This window comes from Pelodiscus sinensis, chromosome 1, assembly GCF_052426305.1.
Source record: "Pelodiscus sinensis isolate ZL-2025 chromosome 1, ASM5242630v1, whole genome shotgun sequence".
NCBI classification, from domain to species: Eukaryota; Metazoa; Chordata; order Testudines; family Trionychidae; genus Pelodiscus; species Pelodiscus sinensis.
The window spans coordinates 198,520,517-198,531,104 of record NC_143052.1 but is presented as its reverse complement, the minus strand read 5'-3'; the positions used below and the strand labels follow the sequence as shown (position 1 = coordinate 198,531,104).

Sequence of the window (10,588 nt, the reverse complement as noted above, 5' to 3'; positions counted from 1 at the left end):
AATATTTCTGGGACAGCATCACCACATGTATTTAGGGTTGCCAGATGGTTTCAACAAAGATACCGGACACACTTGTCATTACATCACAATCTACATTACATCTTATTTAGAAAACACCAGACATTTCTATTTTCTCATTTATATTTTCTCAATTTGTTTCCTGAACAGAAAGCTCAAATACTGGACTGTCCAATTCAAAACTGGACACCAGACAACCCTACATGTATTCCAAACCCCTTTGTCAACAAAATCATTCAGGCCTACTGAGACTCGCTTTTTTTGTAAAACACTTTGGGATCTGTTTATGAAAAGAATGGGGGCACTATTATTATTAGTCCACAAATGTAGCAACACACTGGGGCTGCGTCTAGATTGGCATAATTTTCTGGAAATGCTTTTAACGGAAAAGTTTTCTGTTAAAAGCATTTTCGGAAAAGAGCGTCTAGATTGGCACAGACGCTTTTCCGCAAAAGCACTTTTTGCGGAAAAGTGTCCATGCCAATCTAGACGCGCTTTTCCACAAAAAAGCCCCGATCACCATTTTCGCGATTGGGGCTTTTTTGCGGAAAACAAATCTGAGCTGTCTACACTGGCCCTTTTACACAAAAGCTTTGTGCAAAAGGGACTTTTGCCTGAACGGGAGCAGCATAGTATTTCTGCAAAAAGCACTGATTTCTTACAGTAGGAAGTCAGTGCTTTTGCAGAAATTCAAGTGGCCAGTGTAGACAGCTGGCAAGTTTTTCCTGAAAAGCGGCTGATTTTCCGGAAAAAACTGGCCAGTCTAGACACAGCCTGGGTGTTAAGTGTATTTTCATTGTCAAACTTATAAGTACTACACCAGAACATTTAAAAAAGGGAAGGGGGAGGGAGGGCTAAAGTAGGGCTTGTTTGTCTGTACTTCAGGCTCTACACAAGCGATCTGATTTTCACAAAGTGCTGAGCATACAGCACTCCCTTTAAAAATAATCTGAGCCATCAGTTACTAAAATGTTTAGTAAACAAAGTACAGCTGGGTTCAGTGCTGTTCAGAATATATAACATTGAAGAAAAGATATTTACTTTAAACTGCTCTCACTGATTTTCTCTTCTGTTTCCTGTGTCTGCAACGCTCACATTGCTCAGTTCCTTTTACAGTCCTGTCCTTTTTAGGGAAAAAAATTTGCAGTGAGCTGCCTGTGAGTCAGAAGAGGATTGACAACTTCAGGTCATGGAGAAAGGGAAAGACTCTGATATGAGTAAATCCTTAAGAGGTACTGAAAGATCACTGGGTGCCATGACAGATTTGTTAAAATCCAAGAAGAAAAAAAACAGCCTGCTCTCTGCTGTGCTTTCTAGGAAGCCTGAGGGTGAAGAATGAATAAACAGGCCAGTGTGCCCAGGTAGATTAAAAACTAAAAGCAGGAGAACTTGGAGCCAACAAAAGCTATCAAGTTAAAAGCCAATCAACATAATTTAATTCTGGTAGATAATACCCCTATCAATTCCCAGAGAGATTGGACACAAATCAATCTACAAGTATAGGTCTTAGAAGTACCCTATCCATCTGTTTCTCTGTTTGAAATGGTGAGCAAGGTCCCATCTAGTATACTGTACCTGGGCTGTCCCTTTAACATCAAGATCTTTATATATGAAGAGTTGTCCTATCTAGTTTAAAAGTTGATGTGAAAACATAAGATCTACACTGCTACTATGAGTGTATCACAAGAGATTTTCTGTCTGGCACATCCAACTCAAAGGCACAGAATGAATCTCAGAGTCAGATTCTGATACCCTTATTCACAATGACAACTCCATAAGAAATTAAATGGATTTCAATGGGACCGCCTGGGGAATAAAGTGCTCCTAAGCATTAGCCAAGGGACATACAATTTCTTCTTCTTACGTATGCCCCAGCTGCTTATTGGGATAATTGATTTCTTGCCTCAGTATAATGTTTTACTGCAGTGCAATTTCAGTGAGTTTAAATCATCATCAGCTGGAGCAAAAACTGCAGATAGTTCCAAATGGTTCCAGTTGGATAACCAGCTTAGATTTCTTAGAATTCTACATTCATTGGACTGAACTGTGTTCTCAATTACACCTATGACTCAGATTGCCAAGGTGTAGAAGGAGAAAAGAATGTGGTGTAACATACTCTGTGTGTCCATGATGGCAATGTTCTGGACAAACCTTACTGAATTAAATTAGACCATAGTGAATTAAGTTCAACATTGTCGGAGTTCACACTATTAAAATGCAAATGTTTACGTACTATTGCAGGGCTGTGTGGCATTCCTAAGCAGAAAGACAGAATTAACCTCTTAGGGCAGTGGTCCCCAACGCGGTGCCCGTGGGTGCCATGGTGCCTGCTGGGGCATTTATGTGCACCTGCCGAGTGACCAGGGCTGACCCAAGCCATTCTTGTACCCCGAGCCCCGGGCGCGTGGCCAGGGCCGGCTCAAGCCATTCCTGCGCCCCGAGCAGCGGGCGTGCGATGCATGCACAGCTCTGCCCCCAGGCACACGGCACATGCACGGCCCCACCCCCTGGCACCTGATGGCAGCTCTAAGGGGCACCGCGTAGCCTCCGGTCCCGGGCGCGCGGCGTCTGATGGCAGCTCGAAGAGGTGCTGCACAGCCAGGAGCACAGCGCCCCTTACAGCTGCCATCAGGTGCCCCCATAGGTTGGCATCACAGGCAGCTGCCAGGCTAACCCCCTCCCCTCCAATCCAGCCCTGCACACGGCACATGAGCGACCCCGCCCCCAGACATGCGGCGCATGAGCAGCCCCGCTCCCCGGGCGCCCAGCAGCCCCAAAAGGTTGGGGACCACTATCTTAGGGGATATCAGGAACTTCAAAGAATTTGTGGGGCAATACATGTGATTTCTTAGGAAATACTCGAGGATGCAAATGCCCTGCCTCAAATCCATCCTTTTCAAGATATGCCCTGAGGAGAGAAATTAATTGCATTCTGATTACCTGCTTCTGAAAACTCCAGTTGAAAGACCTCCAATCTGCAGACAAGAGGGACTAAACTTTGTGTGAGTGTACTAATTCTGGGCTGTCTCTACCAGTATACAAAGTAGGCAGCACCAAATTACCCCAAATTCCATGGTGTCCTAGGCAGTTGCACGCTGGACATTGGGTGGCACCAGCTGTGGAGGCCAGCCCTCATACCCTGGCCGGCTCCCTGTGGGTTGTGCTCAGCAGGGTTGCTCCTACGGGCATGCGGGCCTGGGACACGTCCACTCTAACTTTGTCCCACCCACACTCCACCACTTTCCCCAAGCCCCTGATTGTACTCCGCCCCTACACTGCTCCCATTCAAACCCTTCCCCCGCAGCAACAGGGTCTGGGGCAATAAGCGGGGGGCCTGGTGCCAGCAGCAGAAGTCAGGCCTGCCCCTGTACTCACTGTTGGCAGCAGGAAGCAATGTGACCCAGCCCCCGCCCACTCCACTCTGCTGCCTCCCAGTGTCGCTCCGCTTCCTGCTGCCAGTGAGTGCGAGAGGGAGACCCGTGCTTTTCCCAAAACCTCCTCCCCCACGCAATGTGGCTGGGAGCTGGAGGAGTGGAATGGGCTGGGGCCAGGTTGCTCCACTTCCCATTGCCACCAGTGAGTGCGGGGTGATCCTACTGGCTCCCTGGCCTGCTTCTGTCCTCCACAGCTCCTGCCCTGAGTGCAGTCCTCACAATGCAGAAGGGTCAGACTCCCCCCCATGCAGAGAGGCCCCCTTTGTAGGGATAGCCCGGTCTGAGAGACTCATCTGCAGAAATCACACGGAGACAACTGTAGTGGGGGATCTTTGGCAAGCATATTAGCATGCATAGAGATATGTACTGTTTTAATATGTTTTTTTCCTGAAGTGCTTTTACCTTAGGAATAAGAAAGGCTTGTACTGGACTTGCTGTGTAGTAACATACAGCTGTTGGCAATAGCCTCTGAAAAGAAAGCAAGAAGGCCTATTTGGGCAGACTGCCTTTTGATGGGAATTACAGCAAAGGCAGAAAACCATACAGCCTAGAAATCACCCAGTCAGGAGAGAGAGAAACACAGGTATCCACACAAGAAAGGCAATAGCTGGGACCAGGAAGCCTAAGAGTGGATATACTTACTGAATGACTAAAAGGAAGCAGAGGGGCAGCTGGCCTGAACTGTGATGCTCTCTTTATAGCGGTGCTAATTTTTCATTCTTGTTTGCATGGTTTCAAAGTCCCCAAAGCAAGGAGGACAGAAGCACCAGTCTATGCTTAAGCTTTCCAGGGCTCCACTTGATTGCTTTATGATTCAGCCCCCTGAATAGTTATGACTAGCCTGGGAACATCACTAGGACTTGTACTGCATTTCTAACTACTTACATGGAAACTCCTATTGCACAGCATCAGAACTGACCCTTCGACAATTAACACACTACTGATGAGCTATTCTCCTCATCTTGATTTCAGGGGGTTTGTTTTAAAGACTCTACAAAATCTTGCCTAGCTAGATCATGTCACCAGACAAGAGAGCACAGAACTGGATTGTTGCTTAGTGGGCTACCCTGACCAAGGGGTAGTGTATAGCTGCACTACCCCTGGAACAAACTTTGCAATTCAGTCTCCTACTTCTCCCTTACTCCATCGGAAAGTAATCTGCCCTAGTCCTTTACCACACACAGCTGACTCAACTATGCTGACTGGTTTGTTGTGGGGCTTAGTCAAGGTTCCACCTTTCCCATCCCCACTCCGCATACCTGAGTGAGAGGAGACTCTCTTCAAAGTCTGCTCTTTTTTCTGCCCTGCGAGCTGCAATGCAAGAAATCTTATGCCCCCGCATTCCCTTATGCAAGCTTGTAGGACAAGCAACAATCTTGTGCATAATCATTCATGGCTTCTCCTCATAGAAGTCTGAGTGTGAAATGTCATCAAGAGAATTTTTTATGGGGCATAGTTAGAATGGCATTCAATGTACCTTGGGATAGTAGCTTTATATTAATTAGCATAATGACAGAAAGCCTTTAACTGAAGGTTGAATAGAAAAGGACAATTGAAAATATGCTAATTTTGGTAGCTCAGTGTTTCACCTATGTCCGTGCTGTGTCTACTGGCACCAGCAGAGAATTTGTTCATAGGACTTCCACACTCCCACTACAGGATTGTATATTTCTTAATCATGTAGTCTTCAGAGGTATGAATCAGGTTAAAACTAGATCTCACTACAGATGTAGCAGAAAAAAGAAACCTGCTCTACATTTTGCTAGCAGGTTGAAACACGGGTAGTTACAGACCCAAAAGCTTAAGACAAGATCTCGTCAAAGAATGGCTGACTAACAAGCGCAGTATGGCTGCTCTCACTCTCAGGAACCAGAAACAACTTCTTCTCCTTGGAAGCAATTACAGTGCAGAAAAGAACTGAGGGACAAGAAGATGAGTGCACAGCCCTAGAAACCATGCTGTTGTCACTCACACTTAATTCCATTGTCCTGAGCCTTTGGTGCCTAAAAGGATCAGGTACCTTTTTATTAAGGCAGAGTTCTATAGTGATTTGAAAGGATTTTTCAAAGCTCTTCCCTTGCTTTGTCTTTCTCCTTTACAAAAATAATGAGGTCTGATGGTACTAAGGTAAAGAAGTAAGAGTCCTTTCTTCTGGAAACTGTATTAGAAAGAGCAGACTTGCAATAACATTTCCTTTTAAGTGAAATACTGAGGCCTCGGAGGCATGACAAATCCTGTATGGCTATAGGTGTGATGAAAAAAACTCTATTAAAAGTGTATATATAAGTTCCAATTTAGAGTGATATGAATCAAGAAGCAAAGCTGAGCAGGGGCTTTTTGTTGTCGTTGTACAGCAGAAGGACAGCTACGCAAATTGTGTAGCTTATTTTGAGTATATTTTGAAATAGCTTATTTCATCATTTGTCACGGTCTACATAGCGCCAAATTTCGAAATAACTTGCTATTGCAAAAAGCCCCTTAACCCTCATGGAACGAGTGTTACCAGGACATTGGAATAAGCTGCCCGTTATTTTGAAATCTATTTCGAAATAATGGGCTGCTTCAATAGACACAGAATAGCTATTTTGGGATACTTCTGGTATCCAGAAATAGTTCCGCAGTGCAGACATACCCAAAGAGAAATCACCCTTGTAAATCCAGGTACACCCATCAACACAACATACATTCCAAGAAATACAAATGGAAATGTTTAGAGGTTTCCATTTATATTTCAAGACATTAGCTCTGTGATGGATAGGAGGAATGGGGGCCAGCATTCAATTACTAAAGGATTAAACTCATATAGGTGGGGGATGTTGGTAGAGAGTCAAGAAAGCCAATGGCAGAGGGTGTTGAAATTTGAATTGAACGATATACCTGCCTGCTTTTTTCTTTGGCGAGTTTAAGCTAGGAGCTGGGGGAAACAAGATGAATTGAACTAGGCAGAATTAGCATGTCTACCAAGAATACTGGACATGGAAATGGACTGGACCTTGAAGCACAGATCGTGAGTACATAGGAAAAATGTATATTTAGTCGCGGTCGGGTTATTTTCTTTGTTTTGTTGTTTGGTTAAACTTCTCTGTGCTAAGTCCATGTGCCGCCTCCCCCATTTACTGCATCTAAGCTGCACCTAGAGATACCATTTTTCTCTGTGTTTTAATCTGTTCTCTTCTCAGTTGCTCTGTAACATCTAGCAACCAGTATGCTTTATCAAGTACAGCTTTTTGTTTTGTTAATAAAATCATCTTTTTTAAGGGGATGATTTGATTCTTATGTCCTGGAAGATAGCAGGAGGTCTGTGTGTGCCCACCTAAGACTGAGAGGTCAGCTTTCATAGACTGTAGTTTGTTTTCTCTTTTTTTCTTGACACTCTCTTGTGGTCAAAGAGCTTGGGCGTACCCCTCTGGAAGAAATTCAAGTGCTTCTCCCTGGGTCTAAGGAGAAGGGGCTTTTTACACTTGATGGTGGCTCAAGCCTATCTCCCAAGACCAGGAAATCTGTAACTGTGGGGAGTTTTTTTAAACAGAAGCCTATAGAGGCAAGGTGTTTAAGGTCTCTTGCCAGCCCCCATCTTCTGCAATCTGAGTGCCAGAGCGGGGAACAGCCTTGACAAACTCAGATTCTGCAACCCAGATAAGCTCTGTTCAACAATGGACAAAAAGTTATTTCCTGTGGTAGTGCCTGTGGGCTCCAAATGAGATTTAGGGCCCACTGTACTCTATGGACATACAGTGAGAGAGAGTCCCTGCTCCAAAAAGTGTAGACAAGGGTGCCAAAAAGTAAGAACTGAAAAGTTACTGCATGGCTCCCTGGAGTCGACAGAGGGGTTAATTTGACCCCAGCACTACCTAGAGCATCTTTATGCAACCAAGACAGGATAAGCACACTGTACAACTGTTAGATTGGGGGGAATTTTCAAGGGGCTATTTAAGACAGATTTTTTACTCTTTTTTTGTTCCAAGCAGTTCCTATTACATAACATGTGATTGGAAATGTAAAGTGAGGAATTATGCTCTTGACAAGCCCTTGAGCACTTGCATCATGGAACAACAATTTCAAAGTTTAGCCATACATTTTTAAAGTGATGTTTGGGCTCAAGGCATTTTGGGAAAAACATTCATTAAAAGAGTCTCACCTGCAATTTGCATTAATTCAAAAGTGATGTGAAGCTACAACAGAAGTCTTTTAGATTGCTAGAACATGAGGGGGCAATACTCCACTTATGATGGGCATGCCTTTAAATGTTCACAATTCAGGTTGGTTCAGAGACAGTGTACAAAAGGCTGAAAATATCATAAGATCATCTCTCTCACTTTTTTTTTGGGGGGGGGGGGCATTTTCATTTACAGACCTGGACAGAAGTTCAAAGTGAAGTAACACAGAACAGAATACCTCAGAACCTCAGATGATGATGCTAAAATTAGGTCAATGTTCAGGTGGTTCTTACTTTATTTGACCCCTTTCATTCATCCCCACTCTGAAGTTGCATCTCTACTTCTCCCCCCCCACACACACACACTGCCCTTACCTGTTCTGGTCTGCTTTGGAGACAGATAAGTGCACACCAAAACAAAACAAAACAAAACAAAACAAAAACCACCTTTGGAAAAAGTACATGGCAAGTGTGCAGATTTGTGCTAACATCCTTCTCAGTTTCTAACTAGCAGCCCCTTTTTGTAGGCAAATAGACCAACAGCAGCCATTGAAGTGAAGAAAGTGGAAAATCCAACCAGCATTAGCAGTCCTGGTATAGATGGCAAGTTTCTCTCCCAAAATGTAGTAGTGATTGGCAAGGCTGGGACATCCTGGATGGGAGAACATTCAGCATTAGTGCAGGATCACCTCTGCTATGAAAGGGAAAATATAAATATCAAATACATCACAGCAGAAACAGAGATATCTGTTTGAATCTGTTTGGGTGTGCTTCCTCTTTTAAACAGAAGTCTAATCTTCAAGCAATGTCTGGCACTCTATTATCATCAGTTCTTATCCCATGTCCTCCTGATGAATCAGGAAACACCCAGAACCAAGTAGATGGCATCTACTTGAGAAATGGAATTCAACAGGATATATTTGTTGATGGTCCTTACAACCTGAAATTAACATATTCAAAAGAAAGAGGCTGAGACTAGATATTTGTTCTCACTTCAATAAAAAAGAGCTGTTTAAAAAGCAGGAAATATTTTTTTGCCAAAATTTACTCAAATTGTTCCTTGTTTTTTTCATAAAAATTTCAGCAAAAAAAAGTTATCAAATTTTTTAAAAAAGAAATTCAACCAGCATTATTAAAGGTGGCTGAGAACAAATAAATATACCTGAGCTTGAAAAGCTTTCAAACCTATAACAATAAATAGGTTGCGAAGAAATGTGAGGCCCAAAGCATTCTTATCAATTTAATGCAAACATTGTAAAAGATACCTGTACTGATTTTAGCCTTATCTTCCCTGTGCCACATTTACAAAGTATTTAGAAACTGCCTCCCCCCCTCCTCCACCACGCCTGGATAGCTGTCATGGTCTCCATTATCCATAAACGGACAGTTTTGGAAGGTAGTAGAATAAAAATTGTAGCTGTAGTTGATGAAGATAAAGACAACACATACTTTATCGCATCGCTAATATCAAAATAAAGATTGCGGGAACTGAAGGAAAACTTACAGCTGATTCTGGTTCTGACTTCCAAATTTCACCTTCTGAGATTTTCCTCATAGAACATAGTATCTGAAAATAAAGGACAGGTCAGTTCCATTCATTATTTTGAAGGGCAAGACATTTGGCTTTCAGATTTTGCTTAAGTTGATGCTGCTATCATCAAGACAAGGGCTTAGCAAATATGATTGTGTGTATTCAAATTTAACAGAAAATCTGATGTTTGCATATCAGATTTCTGGGAGGGGCTGTTATTTATCAACATACTCCCAGAGAAGCACCTATTCCCTAACAGGTAATCACTCACATGTGAGTGGTAGTGGGTTTTCTATGAAAAAAATGGTTCAGGATAAAGGAGTGAAAGAAGCCTTTTTAACTCATTCAGACTCTGACTCACAAGATACTTCAACGTATCCCTAATTTGAGATGTGAGTAGTCCTGCTGATGATAGTCCTGCTTATAGATCTTGTTGAACTAGGGACTAATATTTACCATGAATCTGTGGGTCACCTCCTATAAAATTGCCATCAAAGGAGCACATACAAGACACGTAGACATAAAACAGGTACAGGCAAAACGTACAGGCATGGGTCAGTACCTCTCTAGCTGCTCTCTCTCCAGCCTGTACAGCGCCCTCCATGTACCCACTCCATTCTGTAGCTGTCTCTGTGCCAGCAAAGTAGATCCTGCCAACTGGCTGGCGAATGATCCTTTAAAACAGATAAAAATGTGTCATATCAGCCAGATCAGAAAAGCATGACAAACTTCCTTGGGTAAGAAGCAAGGGGAGAATACTTTCAACATCACTGAGCACTTAAGAGTTAGCAAAGCAGCAGACTATTAGGATAATCAGCCTTTCATTTCATTTCTTACTTTAGACTCTTCTTGGTTTTCCCTATGTTTCTAAAGAGTCAGAAAGTATTACTGCAATTCTGCTAATGCTATTTTGGGTGCAATTCTGGGACTCCTGGAAGTCCAAATGAGAATTAGACTGAGACATGGCTTGTTTTCACTTGTAACCACTAGAAATGAGGTGAATTCACTAGCACTTTAAATGGCATACTTTAGCCCCATAACACTTAAGAAAGAAAAAACAACAGCTTCTTTTTGCTGGATCACATAGCTTTACTGGGATCTGTGACAATTTACTTTAAGGTAACTTCTGTCTACTTTAAAAATGAAAGGCACTATATGATCCTAAATCTGGATTTCTTTAGTGCTCTGAGTTATTTTAGAACTGCCAAAATTTACACTTCAAAAAGATCCAGAGCACGTAACTGAAAATAACTGCACAACTGAATGGTAACTGCCAGTTTGGCCACTGCTGCTTTTTTGGCCACTTTTGTTTTCATTCATAAACCTGAATCAGGGAGGACACTACGTATTGGCACAGTAGTTATTGCATTAGTCCCTGTCTACTAACAGGGACAGTCAATTGAAATCACTCGTATTCATAGATATTTTACAGGGTAAGGCCTTTTATTC

The 10,588-nt window shown here is 42.9% G+C and overlaps 1 protein-coding gene across 1 annotated transcript in view; it reads right to left on the bottom strand.

The window, feature by feature from the left end:
• Nucleotides 1–1,188: 1,188 nt before the first annotated feature.
• The window catches only part of LOC102458176 (amine oxidase [flavin-containing] B), a 75,863-nt gene continuing 66,463 nt past the window's right edge, over nt 1,189–10,588 (bottom strand). Inside the window, exons 13-15 of the mRNA XM_075912844.2 lie at nt 9,702–9,813; nt 9,113–9,175; nt 1,189–8,260 (exon numbers count right to left, since the gene is read on the bottom strand). Coding sequence (XP_075768959.2) covers nt 8,105–8,260; nt 9,113–9,175; nt 9,702–9,813 — 331 coding nt within the window. The 3' untranslated portion in view covers nt 1,189–8,104. The remainder of the gene's footprint in view (nt 8,261–9,112; nt 9,176–9,701; nt 9,814–10,588) is intronic.